This window comes from Coloeus monedula, assembly GCF_965178545.1.
Source record: "Coloeus monedula genome assembly, chromosome: 1".
Taxonomy (NCBI): Eukaryota; Metazoa; Chordata; class Aves; order Passeriformes; family Corvidae; genus Coloeus; species Coloeus monedula.
This window is the reverse complement of record NC_138781.1, coordinates 34615988-34632908: the sequence shown is the minus strand read 5'-3', so window position 1 is coordinate 34632908 and position 16921 is coordinate 34615988. Positions and strand designations below refer to the sequence as shown.

The following is a 16921-nucleotide window of genomic DNA, read 5'->3' as shown; positions in this document are numbered from 1 at the left end:
GGATTGCTTACAGCCTGGAGGAGCCAGGGCAAACATTGTATATGCGATACATTTCTGAAAGACTGAAAAATGTGTTGGTTAATGTGTTTGACTAATACTGTGTAAAACACTGAAGATTGGTTTATTTATGCAGATTGATATTAGACATCCTTGGAGTGTTTATAAGCAGTGCTTTGTGATAATATCTGTTTTCTAAATTCTTGCATAATGAATCTGTCTTTGGGTGTTGACTTGAGTTCTCAGGAGAACTCAGTACAGAATGACACAAGAATAGCCGGACATGAATGGAACATTACAAGAAGAAAATGTCCAACATTTCAGCTCCCTGCTTCTTGAAGTCCTTGAGGCATCAATAAAACGAAACCGAGTCCGACAGTAAAAAGTGTGTGTCATGCGTACGTACACAGATCTACTTCTCTGTAGGGCTGACTGAAAGAAATTGTTTTTACATAAGTAGTTACAATAAGCTCTTCAGGAAGGAAGGAGGGTGGACCAGTAATGGAAAAAAATATGATATTTTACGTTAAGCACATCTGAATGTAAAACATGCTACCAGAGCTAGGCAGTTTGACAAAACTGGAGCCTGTGCAGAGAGCCAGAGCAGGGCTGATACGCTACTTAGTCCCACATAAGAACTATTTTGAGATTAGAGTCAAATTTAGGACATACAGACTCTTTATTTTTTATTCTATGAGCAGCTTAATTCCATTTTCTCCAAAGACATTAGTAATTTATTAAAGTTTACAATTTCTACAAATAAGGAGGCAAACACAATTTATTACCCCTGTACTTTCACTAATGTAAAAGTTAAATTTTTACTCTGCTTTCAAGAATTTTGTATTTCATTCATGTGAAAGCTTAAGAGTAGTCTAGCAAGTCATAAAATGTGAAATAACAATATGTAAAATATTTAAATTTAATGACTGATAGGTTACATTAAAATATTACTGAAAAGATGCTATCACTATTCTTTCATCTGAGATTGTCTTCAGTCATACTAAGAAAATTAATTGGGGGGTTTTGTTGCTATGATACAAATTTAAAAACTGTCAGGGTGCATTTTTTAAATTATGTGGTTTAAAAAATACTTTAAATGAAGAAGTTGTTTTTCATGTCACAGTATTTATGCCTGCTAAGATTCTCATTACGGTCTCTGTAACATTTTATGGCTGTGTGACATTACGTTATTCCTGTATACTAAAAAGGGTATGAACTGGAATGTGAGGATTCATGATGTTATATTCAACGATTAATTAGGCAATAATGCATAAAGTATCTGTTGTTAGCAGCAGGCTAGGGCTGGTTTGTTCGTTAGTGGCTGCAACAAAGCCAAGGCTGATGTATGTCCCAATAAGCCACTTCGTGAGTGCAGGGAGGAAGATTTCTGAAATGAGAACTGCTACATCACGCTAAAGGCAGGGTTTTGCTGCAGCATCTTAAAAATCTGTCCCAACTGCAAGAAAGTCAGCAAGTGGTTTACACTATCCAAATGGTCCTTTTCACCAATGGCAAAACTCTGGAATGAGTTTGATAAGAAGTAAGTTTATGTCAAGGCAGAACACAGCATACTGAGCATTTTCATCAGATGTGAGAGTTAGCGTGACGTTTTAAACTCTTCTGCATTTGTAGGAGAGGTGAAAATATCACGCCAAACAATATCAAGTGATTGGTGCCTTCCTGCAAATTACCTCCTTCAAGTATCTCTTTTGTTCAACTATTGTCTCTCACTCCATGGAGATTACAGAATTTTGAAGACGCACCTAAGTTATAGCTCCTTTCTGAAACTCACTCATTTACTTCAAGATAGGATGGAAAAAACTGGGGAGGGGGTGGGAAGGGAAAGGAAGAAAACTAGCAGTATGTTTCTAATGTTTTGGAAATTACTGTTGCTCTCTTGAATTTTGGTGAGCTCTGATTTTGTTTCTTTTAAACATTGAAATGTCATTTGTTTATTTTAACAACGTCAGAAAGACAGCATGGGCTTCTCCTTGAGTTCCTGTCATCAGGTGAGGGAATAAGTAATGAATTTTTATTATGAACGGAATATCTAAAATAAGACTGTGTCTGCCCTGATTATGTTACTGTTCTAATGTTATCTATCCAGTGTGTATTTTTTTTGACAATTTAAAAAGAATATAAAATAAAATGCAGCCCTCAATTTTTCATTTGCTGTATTACCTAAATTCAAGAAAGAAAGGGCAAAAGTACCATGTCATTTAAAAAATAAACAAAAACCAAAAATATAATCCCTACATTTGAATTTTAGGTAAACAACTATTTTTGTGATGGGCTGAACATACAAAACTGATTTGTGTTTGCTTGGTTTTAATTTTAAATTAAATATTATTTTGGTCCTTCTTGAAAAGTAGATATAGGAAAACAAGTGTAAGCAGAAAAAAACAGAAGAAAAAGAAAACAGAATAAAGAAAGACAAAAAGAAGATGAAAAAGAGCTCCTTTCCAAAAAGAAAATATTAAAATTCATGTATTTAATACCATAGGCTTTTATTATATTACATATAATATAGTAAATAATTATAAAATGGAAAGCTAGGGCTTATGTTCAGTATTTGTTATTTCTGTTAACTGAAGTATGAAGTGTAATGGACACTGATGTTTTTGTGTATTTCCAAAATCAAGAGAGATACTAGATTTCTTTCCATTGCTTTTAACACTGCCTTGTATTGATTAACAATGAGTTGAGGTGTAAACACACGCTTTCCTGTAGGCAATTAGATGGTTTGGAATGGTTTCTTTTTATTTTGTTTGAGTGGTAATAGATTATTTGGCATATCACTGTCTATTAGCTCCACTTACACATTTAGATATGAAATTACTCAATCTTCTGAATCAATTTTCCATGCTAGAAGCGCAAAATATCTCCTTGGTGAATGTTTTTTATTGTGTCTTATTGTAGCTTTTAAGAATGTGTGAAGAGCAGACAACTAAAGTAAACCCACTGAACTCTTGCTCATATTTAGCAGATTTCCTAAGGTTGCAGCCTTGAGTCTACTGACAGCAGTGAGTGTGACTGCATGTTGTGTTCGAGTCTTTCAGTGATGAGGCAGAAATGGAATTTAAATTTTTTAAGATACATGTGCAGCCTAATAATCTCTACTACATTGGCTTAAGATGCAAATATTCAGAAAAATATGTATTACTCTATAGCTGATTTCATAGCAGTAAGTTTTACATCTTGAGAGAACTGGTTGAATAATGGAAATGAAAGACTTGTACCGGCAATGAATTATCCCTAAGGCTAATAATAAAAAGAAATCTGCATCTGTCCTATCTAAGATACTCATCAGTTTGTCATAAATATTCCTTATTTAGAACATAGGAAAAGCTTTCAATAGATGAGTCTGAATACAACTGGCACTGAGAATGAACACTGAATTCCCTTTTAAGACCCGATCTCAGTGCATGAGCATGCTGAAGTCCAGCACAGATGTGTGGTGTTTCTGCCATGAATACGGGGCTGGAAGAGTTCTTTCCAAAAACTTAGAAATGCCCTTTAATGATCTGTTTGATCTGGTTAGTGCCTGTTGTGAAATCCGATACAGGTTTGAGAGACTAATTGGGAGGGGATTATTATTTTGGGCTGTTTCTTCTCCACTTGTTATGGTTTTTTTGAAATTAGAAAAAAAGCAAGACAATCCAAAGGGATTTTGTATGAATCATATGCTTCAGTACTATGCAGATACTCTGTAATCTAAATAGTGTGAAGGCATGTGGGGGATTATGCATGGTTTTAATGGGGCTTTTTCACACTAATGTTTCTTTTTAGGGTTTTTTTAAAACTATAATGAAAGATCTCTAAAGAAAAAATTTGTTGCTAGTTTCTGTGAAGCAGAAGGTCTGTAAAGAGCTGCAGAATACTTCTGTTTTCCTCACACTACAAAGAATGGTATGTCCAAGTGCTCAAGGGTGTTCATCAAATTATTTGAGCTAATGGATGGTCTAAAACTTGCTCATTTATTTCTTTCCTCATTATCACATAAATAGTGTGGCAAGACATTACTGGGTATATTGACTGTCTTTGTTTTGGTCCAGTGTTGTTCAAGTTCAACTGAGAAAAGCTTTTCATCCTTTCCAGGAGACAAGACAGCCCAAGTCTGTGAACTTGTCTGTGAAAAAGTACTGCTGAACTCCCACAATTTAGATTTCACCAGACTTCTCCTTAACCCTATAGCAGTTCAACTTAACAATTGTCTCTTCCTTCTGGCATTGGTTAAGTCAAACCACTTTGCTGCTTTTACAAGAAAAGACAAAGCAAAAGGTATGGAGGACAGCTCCTGACTTGAGGAGTCCACTGAATCCCATCCTACTGAAATGGGGTCATCCCTTGAGAAGTGGATTCTCCTAATCCCTCTTCAAAGTAGAGATCTCCCAAAGTTTTAAAATACCATACAACTGGAAGTACTTTTCATCCTAGCCTTTTTTTTTTTTCCTAAACACTGCTACTGTGATGAGGAAGACTGAAAGCTAAAATTACCATCCCCACCTCATTATTTTTCTTGCTACAGCACTGGCAAAGAATAGCATAAACATCTTGAAGCAAAAATGGGAAAAGACTGAGGGGAAAAACTGGTACGCTAAGGACCTTAGTCTAATGGGTGTAAAGAGTAGCAAGAGAATTAATGCATGGCTTTCGTGTATGTATGTAATTTAGTAGGTAGCAAGCTAGTGTGTGCCCTATCTGTCAAGTAAGTCTGACCACTTTTTATTTAAATACAATACTACCAAAAGGCAGGACAAATCTGTAATAGAGCACCATGGATTTTTTTTCTTCTCTTTCCAACCTTGAAGTTGAGCAAGTGTCAGGCTAAGGAGCAATCTGTTGAAAAATAAGCGATGGAAGCTCAGCATGTTCTCGTAAAGGTGACAGGCTTTCCCAGGGCAGGTTAGCCAAATTAGGCAAACGTGAATATGACCTGAATGCTACTATCAATGTTTTTCCATAATTATCTGGTAATGAAAAAGGTCAGAACTAATTCTGTTCTGCTATCTTTTCCTGTTGTGGGCTAGTACTAGTTGTCAGTGGTAAGGCACAGGACAGAGTATATTTGTTACTGTCAGGTAGTGCTGTACATTTTTTTAAGCTTGTGTGCAGCTGGACAATGTTGTGGAGCAATCCTGGGGTTGAGTCTTGGTGTAGTGTAATCTGCTTGTTATGCAAGCTCAGAATAATCCCCCTCCTGTGCACGCGGTAACTGGAGAACAGTAGGCTTGTGATTGTGACGTGTCCTCTGTGTTGGTGTATGTTTTAGAGACTAGATCATGAAGAAACTAAATGTAGCAAATTAATACTCAAATCCAACCAGGCAGCTGTGATGCACCTTCTTTACTGTCAGTGTGAATGTCTGTAGACATGGAAACAAAGCTGGCCCAAGCAGGGCTGACTCCCTGCATCAGCAAGATCTAGCAGTGAGGAAGAGGAGGAAAGGGTACTTCATGCCCTGATAAGAACTATTAAGAATATACGTTCTGGAGTGCAACCCAGGTTCTTTTTTTCCCTTTCAGTTTTTCTGCAGCTCATTTTTATAACCCTTACCCTCAGTCTAGGTGTATGAGTCCAGAGCTCTTAAACTGTCTTAGCATTGTGTGTAGCACAGGTTTTATGATAAACCAACTCTGACATCATCATGTGAGTCACACTGGGGCGTGATCGTGAAGCAGTGCATGCTAATAGCACCAGGAAATTTCTAAGAGTGTGTTCTGTTCATTCTGGACTCCAATGCTTATGGGGGTGACAAGTCTTAGAAATACTGGAAAAGGTTTGATTCTAAAATGGTTTTTTTAACTTGAGCATAGCCTCTGCTTTTTTGTGACTTTCTGTGTTGGTAACAAGAGCTAACGCTGTTTGTATTATATTACCACCTATATGAAAGGTTGTGCAACACTTTCCATTATAAGACTGTTTCAGTTGCTTATGTTGCCAGCATTCATCTGTTTGGGCTGAAATTTTCCATGCTGGGTGTCTCCTTCAGGCTGAATTTCTTGGGAAAGTTTCAATAAAAATACTTGAACCATTCCATGGAATGAGAAGGGGGGAAAAACTATATTTTGCTCATGTTTATTAAAGTTGCTGCAAGCACTGGATTCAGAAATCACTGCACCCACGTGTTTTGGAGCAGGGAGTTGAATAATTAGGAAGGTTGAAAGGGTGAGGAAAGAAAAAATGCGTGTAGAAGAGATTTCTTTAGAAAGAGTTCACTCCTGCCTGATGTTATGAACCGTTGGCAAGAAAGCACTCAAACCTTATGCTTTTCAAAACAGGGTTAATGAGTGGCTGGGAGCTGAATGATCCTCCTTGTTTCACTGCACCTATGTGATGTATTGGTTTGAGGGAGAGAGGCTTATGAGGTGTACACAAAATCATATGCAATAGGGAAGGTGACTGAAATCTGCACAGTGGTGGAACTAGAGGGGCAGGGTTATGTAGATAATTATTTGAAAAAAGCAGAGGCAGCTTTGCTCAGCAAAGAGATGTGTTTGAAGATGGTGGGACAGACTATCAAGAAGATGGGACTTAACCTAAGTGGTCTTGGAGCAGCCTTTTTTAGTTACAGTTCATTTCCTGTTTCCCAGATATCTTGTGCATTTAAATGAGGCAGGGAAAATTTTATTCAGCCATGTAATTTAGAGACCAGTATCCAACCCTAATTCCAGCATGTTTCATTCGTGAACACTTGATGTTGCAACCATAATGTACTTCCAACATGAAAATTAAAGACTTAGTTGGAAATGTCATTCTATATCCATCATTAAAGTGCTTATATTTTAAGCTTTGAAGAACACTGCCATAGTCAGACACATGTATGATACTGAATTTCAGTTAAAATACTGAAAAATGTTTTCTTTTAATCCATTTAAACAAGTTTCGTTTTCAAAACCACAGCACTGCCTGTGCTTCAGCAAACATGTATGGGACTATTCAGATCTGAAAAGGTTAATTCCATATGTGAGATATTGGAAACTGCACTTCTCAACAGACTCTGCCTTCCATTTCTCTCAGGTTCTCAGTGTAGACAACAAATGACATTTTGGAATATGCTTTACATGCTTAGCCCAAATGGGAATGAGTTAAGAGGACAGGGAGAAGTTTCAGTTATAAGTTCACATTTTCCTGAGTTTTATGGACTTCAACCAGAGTGGTTATAACTCAATATTATTTTAACATTGTTATTTGTGGCTGAGTTTACTAAAGAGCAACTTTCGTGCTGCTGCTTTTAATATCTCACAGTTGAAGTTCTCCTCCAAATTTTCAAGGATTTATAATGTTACCATAATATTTTCTTAAGGAATAAGGCTTCCCATCCAGAAGCAAGCATACATCATAGTACAAATTGCAAAAATAGTGAATTAGACATTTCCTAGTTAGAGGAAAGCAAATAGGTACTGAATGCCCACTTTATTAAGATCCTTTTATTTTCTTGAATGAAATGTAGGCTTCCATTTGAGGATGTTTTGTCAACATCATCTGCACCCTTGTTTGAAGAAGAGAAATTTAACACTCAACTGTTACTGTGGATATCTGCATTTAAAATATTAACTTCATAAAAATGCCATATCTGGGCTTGACATGATGTATTGTTCTCTCAGTTCAAAGAAGATAAGATGTCATGTCACATACCTGTTTATTAATGTCTGTGTGTTGATGTTACTTATCATGGCAAAGATCCACTTATTAATGCCTTCATGGTATGGACAGACAGGATACATCTTTATTGCTCTAATGGTACCTAAAATTTTATGCTATAGTTTTTTGAGACTATGGTCAGACAAATGCTTGTCTTGTGTAACTTAACTTTTTATTCTGTATCATGTGCTAGTGCATATTGTTTTTATTCACTGGTAGGTGTAGTTTGTACTTCAGCCTCAAGGACAGGGGGCTGTACGGACAAGGTGATTTACTTTAGCCTGTGTTAGGAATCCTTCCAGATATCCATAATTATTAATGTATATCCATATGCAGTGAAGGGGAAAGACAAACGATTAAAATGTCTCTCCAATGCTAATTCATTAAGTCTGACTTGCAGAGATCCTGTTGGGGGGGACCCCCAGCCTTTTCAAGTGGGAGTTAATACAGGTGCCAGCAGCAATGCTTTGAATGTCAGCACAAAGCAGCTTCAGGTCTTCTGAACTCTTTGTATGTACTTGGAATAAAAGTGGTCTTTTCCAGTTCAATTCTACCTTTTTGAAAGGAATCAAAATAAAAGTGAAAAAAGCTCTTTTTATTCCAGATGAGATACCCCATTCAAAAAGTTGCACTGCTGGAATTACAGTGCTACTGGTGCACACCTTGCATCATGCTGCTGGGGTTACCTCTCAGCACCCCACAGAGATGAACCTCAAATTGCATGAAGCCTTCAGCAGCCTGTGCAGAGCTCTACAGAGAGACCTCATTTGGTTTTCAGGAGCTGGGAACGCCAGTTTGAGGAATTGCAATTAGACATCTTTTATGCCAGGCAACGTTGTCTAAAACCTTTAGTAAAAGGATGTGATTATCCTATTGAAAATTACATATCTACACAAAGTAATTAATTCTATTCCTTTGACCTTCAGATTGAAGGTTGTTTGCTGCTAACATTTTTCTCAGCTACTTTTTCACAGAATGATTGAATGTAGTTACTGTAAAGGACTGAGTACAGTCATTATGTTATTGTTTGTAATGCTGAGGTCTGGTTGGAATTTAAAAAACACTTGTGTGTTAGCACATGATGCAAGTATCTAATGTAAGTTTTATTGAAATCAGAAGGAAATGGCCCAGATCTTGAACATAAAGTTATTGACGGAGAAGTTTGTGTTCTTTAAATTTGTGTGCTGCAGAGGAACTTGGAAACTCCGTTGGGTCACTGAGGGCAAAAAACCCTTTGCCTTTACCTAAAGATTGCTGGTGGAAAGTGGTTCAAAGCTCTCATCCTCATGATTGTCCTTGTTCTAGATTTATGACTGATGCAGCTCGACGTGAGCAGGAGTCTTTGAAGAAAAAGATTCAGCCGAAACTCTCTTTGACTTTATCAAGTACGGTGTCCCGTGGGAATGTATCTACTCCACCTCGCCACAGCAGTGGAAGCCTTACTCCTCCAGTCACCCCTCCAATCACTCCCTCCTCTTCATTTCGCAGCAGTACTCCTACAGGTAAGCACCTACTCTTTGATTCATCCCAAATAAAGGGAGCAGTTTTGTTACATGGCATTTAGAGAACAGGAGACATATTGAGGCATGAGGAAGAAGTGCCCCAAAAAATAAAACAGAAAAGCTTTGGGCTGTTTTACAGTTGGTTTGCATTCCCTAAAATCTGTTAGGGCATTTTTTTCCAAATTCTTTGCTAAAGCAGAGAAGGGCACTAACTTTAAATGTTGCAGCTGAAATTATTACATGAAGAAACTAACCTTACCGGAAATACCCAATGTGCAAAAGACCCCTTATGTATCAATAGGAGAGCTCTGCCTATGGTACAGTACCAGCTAAAGATTGAAAAAAAAGTGGTCTCAGTATCTTCCCCTCCTCCCCCAGTTCTTTTTTGGTGGAGGGCAAAGTGGAATTCTTAGATAAGTAAGTGGTCAGGGAGGAATGTTCTGCTGCTGTCATCATGTAGAAATTACTTTCATTAGGAAACTATGTTCACGAAAAGAAATAAATTTAAAAAGGGATCTATATTTTCTTCAAAAGCTAATATTCCAGTGGTTTTCCAAGGTATAAAAGTCCTGAGAATCTTTTTGCACTGATTACAGTAACTGAAAATTAACTTGCTTTGCTGAACCACACTCTTGGCCTAAGTCAGTGTGATTTACTTTAGATAGAGATCTTGTCAGACAATTCTGATACACTTCAGGCTAAATACCAGTATTTTCATCTAAAAAGCTAAATGCATATAATAGGGCTATTCTATTCTGTAATAAATAGGTTCAATATATTCTCCTTAGCAGGAAATCACATGAGCATCACTGCCTTGAAAAACTGTTACACCACGTGGTTTTTTTATAGGCTATTTCATTCATTAGTATTAATGATTAAATGGAAAAGTTGTAGCAGTCCTTGTGATGTTCTGTCTGCAAGTTGTAAAATGAAGTGGTTGTTCAGTATGTCCCTGGTTATGAAAAAGGGAAGCACGCTGAGAAAAGCTAAATTATAAAGTCCTAATGTAATTCAGAAATTTTTACATTTCCTTAATTATCTCCTATTTGAAACAAACTGATTCGTTTCCTTGACATCCTACAGATGGCAAGGTGTTTCTTCTTTCTTTTGTTGACTTTTTGTACAGCTCCTCCTGAGAAGGCTAATTCATGATGTGGTCAGGTAGTATAAGTTTGCACATCTGTCAGGAATACTGGCTAGTTATGTACTCTTTGAAACAAGTTCCATCAAATACTAAAGAAAAAAAGCCAGCATCTGTCTACCAAAATACTTTTATTATTTATATATTTTCCAAACTTTTAAAGTTAGTCAGAATGTTGTTTTACCTGCAGTTAAGAGAATCAGCTTGTTATGGCTGCATTTCTCCAAGTCCTGCCTGCCAGGTTATAAATAATACCTGCTTCCACTTTCTGCACCCTCTGTTCCAAGTTCCCTTTTGGACCCTGTTCCAAAGCTAGGGTTTGTAACATCCTAGTAGCAAAAAACATACATTCTTTCTTTAAGACTTTTTTTTGAATTTACTATTAACTGCATTGCATTTCAGCAGCCTCAGCCCAGAATTTCCATTTTTCTCATCTTGAAAGTTTTTCTGGACCTAAAGTAAGCATTGAGATTTTTCTGATAACTGCAGGTTTTTTCCCAGTGCTTACTTGGTGTAGGATTTTTTCCTAACTTAGATAGATGAGGTACTCGGAGTCATGCCATGGCATGAGTTTCTCTTTCTGTGGGTGCAGTGCCTGGAGAGGCAGCACAGTAGGGGTTGCAGACTCGTTTTAGATTTGCAGCTCACATGTCTTTTATTGGCCAATGCAAATCTTTTTCCCTCAAGGGCAAGTATATATGACAGTTGACTAGCAAGGTGATGTAACCAAGGATAGGCAAGATCTGTTTCAGGGAAACCATTTAGAGTATGTAAATTGTCCTACATTTCAGCCTCATAGTGCTTGCACAGCTTTCAAGCCCTACAGGCATACCCTCCACTGCATCCAGTGAGAATGAAGAGTATTGCTGTATCCCTTCCATGCAGTCCTGTTTGATTTGTACTTGGAGAAAACTCTTGTTAATTCGTCTTTGAATGCAGGTAAACGTGTATGTTGTGGTAGCTTGAGAAAACAAAGAGGCTGTTTTCCCTTAGGGTACCTTATGTCCTGTATTTGTTATAATCCAAATATAATCCTTGTCCTCATCCTCCTTTAGACCTATACTTTGTCAAAAATAAAATGGGATTGCTTTGACCCAGCTCATTCATGAAATTTCCAGAATGGCTGTTTCCCTTTTATTATCTCCCGTCTCAGCTGTTGGGTAGTTCCTGAGGGCTTATGCCTGGCATTACTGTCACTGCACAAGGTGGTGCCACATCAGATGCCAGAGAGGAATCATGCCCTACAGGCTGGTGAGGTGGCATACAAATACACATGTTCCTCAGCAGAGAGTGTCTGTCACATGTGGCTTTTTCCCATTCTTGTTCAATGTAGAAAGCAAAAACCACACTAGTTTTTTTGAATCCTCTTTTGCATGTACTGTCCTCCCTTTTCATATGCTGCTCATCTTGGCTTTCCCAGGTGTGTTAGTCTTGCCTTGGGTGAAGCCAGGAGCTGCCTGGATCCCAGCTACCTGTGTGCATGTCCTCACAGCGATGTCTCACCACTTCCTGATGGTTTTAAGCTACTGCTATAAATTTTCAGCAAAGTGCAATTTCTTGTAATGATCTCTCATCTATGTATTGACCAGACTCAAACCCCCTTAGCTTGTGAAACCTGATAAGAAGCGGTTCAGGGTGTTTTGGCTGCAGAGAATGTTTGTTAAGTTTTACAGTAAAAATCTGTGCCAAAAGACTACAGGGCCTCGTTCTCAGACAGAGCTGAGCAGCGTCCAGCCTGACACACATCGATGCTGTCAATGTTGCATGTGCATGTGTAGGCACCTCCTTGTTCTTGGTAAATGAGATTATTCACAGAGAAGCAGAAATATTCAGCAAAGAAGTGTGCTCTTTAAGGCTCTTCTCAGGTAATGAGCTAGACATGTATTTATCCTCAGGCTCTGTATGTGTTAGTCCCCTGAAATGGCCCGTTAGCGGTTTTGGTGGGAAGGAGAAATGCAGTAGTTAATTTTCTGTACCTCCCCCCTGTTCCCTCAGGGTGGCTGGCATATGCTCTCTGCTTACATTTGGCTTTTTGTTCCCTCTCCTATAACAAGTCTTCTCTTCTTCTTAAGACCTGCATCCTCTAATGATTGCAGAAAGTTCACTTTAAAAATTTGTTCCAGTTTTTATTTTAACAATAGTGTCTCCCGGGAGACTTTGTTTAGTAGGGCTTAAATGGTCTTGTTAGAGTTCACAGGCAGGATTTAGCAAAAGAAATGGCTTCCATCAGGAATAAAGGCTCCTTAGGGTGATAGGGAAATAGAGCAAAGTAGCACCAGCACACAGCTTATTTTGGAAAGATGTTAACAGTCTCCAAACACTGAAATCTCTTTATTTAAGGAGCACTCAGTTATGTCACAAAAACTTATGCTGCTTTTATTTTTAAATGTCAATTTTAAACCCACAAAACTAATGAAATCTAGTTATGGATAAAGATGTGGCTGGCATTGCATCCTTAACATACGTTGTTAATTTTTTTTAATGCTTTCATGCATCTATGTGGCTCACTGATGAAATTTCCACCCCTAACATCCTGGCTTTTGGTGTAAGTCAGAGCATTGACATTCCTTTGAAAACTGTGATATCTCTTCATACTGAAAAGCTTTAAAAGAAGTTCAGTGATAGTAACTTATTGGGAATTAATTATTAAAATAACCTTTTTCCCTATTTTAGTTAGAAAAGTAATTCATAGTGATGAATCTCAGACTTAAAAAAAAAAGCCATTTCTGCATTGAAGGAATGCCAGAAATCATCTGAAACCACTGTTTTGTGTTTGTTTATTATTTTCTTCTATATTTATGACTGCTTTTTTTTGATTTTTTTTTTAAACTATTCCAGGCCCAGAATAATAAATTTCAGCCTGGAGTGAATTTTTTTGCCTTCTTATAAATCCTAAAGCAAGAGTTTAATACCACCAACTGGCTTTTTAATAGTTCAGCCCTAAGTCTTTTGCTCCCCAACCTTCCCCTGCCCAAAAAAAAAAAAAAAAGGAAAAAAGAAAAGCTGGAGTACTTGAAAACCTCATAATTAGCATTACATTTTGCTCGGAAGAAGCTGGCTCTCAGATATCCTTTCCTGTTTATTTTTTATTTTAATAGATTACAAGTTATAACATTTATGCTGTTTTAATGGGTTTATGGACCTATTTACTGCCTGATCATTTGGAGCAGTGGATGGCAGCCAGTCCTGGCACGAAGTGTTGAGGATGCTGTGGTTGCCTGGAACAGCTGTGGCCATTTCTCAGTCCTTCCACTTGGGAAGGAGATGAAAGTGTGCAGTTTTCATGGGTGGTCATAGGCTGACCCCATGAGAGAATTGGCGGGTTTCATTTTGATTTACAGCTGTCATTTGAGTAGGTGACTAACTATTGGTTTGTCTTATTAATTAGGATAAATGCCTTTCTGGGGAGTCATATTTGTTCAGTCATTTTTGATTGATTGCATTTGAAAGTTTTTACCTTTCATAAATATGTCAGACTTCCTTGAAATTTCCACCAGTCCAGTCTCAGTATTTATGAAAGTGACACTGTTTTCTACCCAGAGAAAATACCTAACTTGTCAATTTTTTTTTCTTTCTTTCTGGTAAAACTTGAAAGTAATAAATCATTTTAATCTGGAGGAAAAAAATACTTTGTAGGATTTGCCTTAACGTTTAAGAAAACTAAGACCTAAACAGTGATATTTATTCAAAAATGCCTAAAAATTTAGCAAAGTAATGTTGTAAGATTTGAAAAAAAATATGACTGAGGCTATCAAATTATTACTGTTGATGTAGAAATTATTACATTTATTATCTGAGGATACTATCTGAATGATGCTTTAGCAGATTTATAGTAAATGAGTAGTTTTGTAGATATATAGAGCATATTCTAAAACTGAAATCAAGATCGCTTTGTAGCTTTGTCAGTAATCCTAAAGCTGCACTATTTCAGTCAGTTAGAACACACTGTGTGAAATGGGCCAATTTTTGTCTAATAAATCATACTAGTGGTGAAACATGACTTAATATAATATGTCGTTCTGTAACAGAAAGTGAAATTCAATTAATTTTCAATCAAAAGGAAGAAAATCAGTCTTCCCCTAGTGTCTTTTTTTCAGAGCCTGGTATAATTAAGAGTACTTTTTATAGCTGGAGTGATTGCATTATTAAATATTTGCAATAATTTTAAATATATTTGTGTTTGATTCAGGTTTAGGTAACTAAATTAAAGAGAATCATGTCCCATTTACATAATTAGGGAATATCTTCTAAAAGATACATAAAAATTTTTACTCAATAACATTAATAGATCCTAACAACTCAGACTATTAATCTCTTCTCTGATCAGAATGGATTTTGTTCAGGATTCAAATGCTACTACTGGCAAAACAGTGACCAAAACATTACAGCTTCCTTCTGTGTTAACGAGAGTTCTTGCTTGCTGCTGATGAAATAATTTAGAGCATCATTGTTCCCTCTATGGGTGACTAATTTACAGGGGAGGAAAGTCTGCATATTACAACAAAGGAGCTCCTTTCTCTACCTACCAAAGGCAGTTGGGACTCAGAAATTGATTTGTAAGGATTCAGCTTTCTTCTGGTCCATTAAGGACTTGTCTGTTGTGGAAGCTTTGATTTTGAGAAGTGAAATACTGTGTGGCAGTTAGTTACTTTTCCCAATAAACCTTGTTATCTCATGTACTGTTATCTCAATGACATGAGATATCATTCCTGTAATTCTGCTGTCTAGCATTTGCCTTCATGGATAACTCATGAAGGAATCCCACGGGCCTCCTCTTGAATCTGTTCCCTTTTCTTTTCCAAGAATGCAAAAGCTGAAAGAAAACCACACCATTGTTTGCTGGTAATAGCAACCAAAACCACAATAGTAACCCGCCTTTGGAAGTGGGCATTGAAATAGAGTAACAGGCATGCTGGAAACTAATATGGTTTAGATTCTAAATGTGTGTTTAATTTTTTTTACTTTAAGTTGTTTAAAAAATGCGTTGTTGTAATGTAAAAGCTCATTCCTCTTCATAGGTATCAAAGCAGCTAACATTTCAGTAGAGTTTCCATATGTCAGGCTTTCAACAATGAAGTAATCAAATGGCACAGACAGCTGTTGCACAGAGTGCTGTAACAGCACATTAAACAGAATCCAGCAAGAAAAAGAGATCTGCTCAACTGAACTACTTTGTGAGTTTAGAGTGAACAGCAGAAATGTAAAACAACAGGGGTGTTCCCCCCACAAATTAATTGGAGACTTGGAGGAGGAGGAGTTAGGCACTCAGAACTTCTGTGTTGATGGATATGCTAATAATATGTAGCCGAATTAAGCTGAATTTGTTGCAGAACTGCTATTTATAGCAGAATCTGTTTGGCTGCTGTCAGCAGGTGGCATTTCTGAACTCCGTGTTAGGTTGAATCAGAGTAGGCCATGAGCCATTAAATCTGCTATTCGGTTGATAATCTGCAATGCCTTTCTCTTTGGGCAATGAAGATTTACTCAGTATTGCTACAGCTAGAGAGATACTGCTCTTTTGTGGTGGGCTTGTTTTTTTAAGGGAAGTGCACTGCAAAATATTCCTTGATTAAGATCTTAAGGGAGCTTGAAATCAGACCTGGGAGGACAAGCAAGTGGAAACAAGTACACGTTGATGGCATTTTGAAAATAATGCTACAGGTCACATGTGCTTGAAGCACATGATTAATGTTAAGCACCTAATACCAAGGAGGTAAATGCTGCCTGACTTTGAGCACATAACAAGTGCTTTGTCAGACTGGAATGAAGTATTCGGCACTTGCAGAGTTGCAAGCTCAAGAATTTATGTAGTCCCAGCTTTAGCCATTCACTTCAAAAATTCTTCACCTCTGTTAGCATACTGTAAATGGTTAAATTTAATTATTACACTTTATGTTAAAGTAGTGTAGTATCATACAGATGTAATTTAAAAAATAATGAAAAGTAGAAATATGAAATCCAATCCCAGGGCTCTTGTATTAAATTGTTGCTGAGAAGTGGGCTGAGAGTGTTACATTTTTGTGTGTTTGACTTACGGGGTGTCCGGCATAGTAAAGCATGAATCAACCAAGCTCTAGTGCAGCTCAAAAAAACACTCTCAGATGTCTGAGGAACCATCTCATTACTTGTTCAAAATTTTCTACTTGTTTAATTGCCTGCTCAGAAACTGAAGAACTTTTATGCTATGTTTTTATTAAAAATTAGATATATGGACTCACTCTTGGATAAACACTATGAGCAAATAAGTAAGCCATACTTCACAAAATGAAGACCAAATTCAGTTTTCCAGCATAATGAATGTTTGAATACATTTGATATTTCAGGCCTGCAAGGTATGATAAAATCTATGTTAAAGTATCTTGTGGAAACTGAATTGTGGTCTCTGACAAAATCTCCTTCTGAGGTGCTTCAATGGTGCTAGGATTTCGCATTTCTGTGTAGATGATGGAAGAGAACTTTCTTCATTGGAGCCAAAATGGTTCCATGTAATTGCGGGTTTGGGGCCCTATATTAATCCTGCACACTAACTAATATGTACATATAATTGCCCAGCATTTAGCAGCCTGAGGCACCTATTCTAACAGAGCTTTATGGGTGTTCTGGTAAAAAATAATTTAAAAAACAATGAATGACACTG

At 37.2% G+C, this 16921-nt stretch overlaps 1 protein-coding gene across 1 annotated transcript in view; it reads left to right on the top strand.

Annotated features, from left to right (window-relative positions):
• Positions 1–16921, top strand: part of JAZF1 (JAZF zinc finger 1) — a gene marked incomplete at both ends in the record, with an annotated part of 185866 nt that overhangs the window by 149305 nt on the left and 19640 nt on the right. Inside the window, one exon of the mRNA XM_082297380.1 lies at positions 8947–9143. Within this exon, the coding sequence (XP_082153506.1) occupies positions 8947–9143 (197 nt within the window). The remainder of the gene's footprint in view (positions 1–8946; positions 9144–16921) is intronic.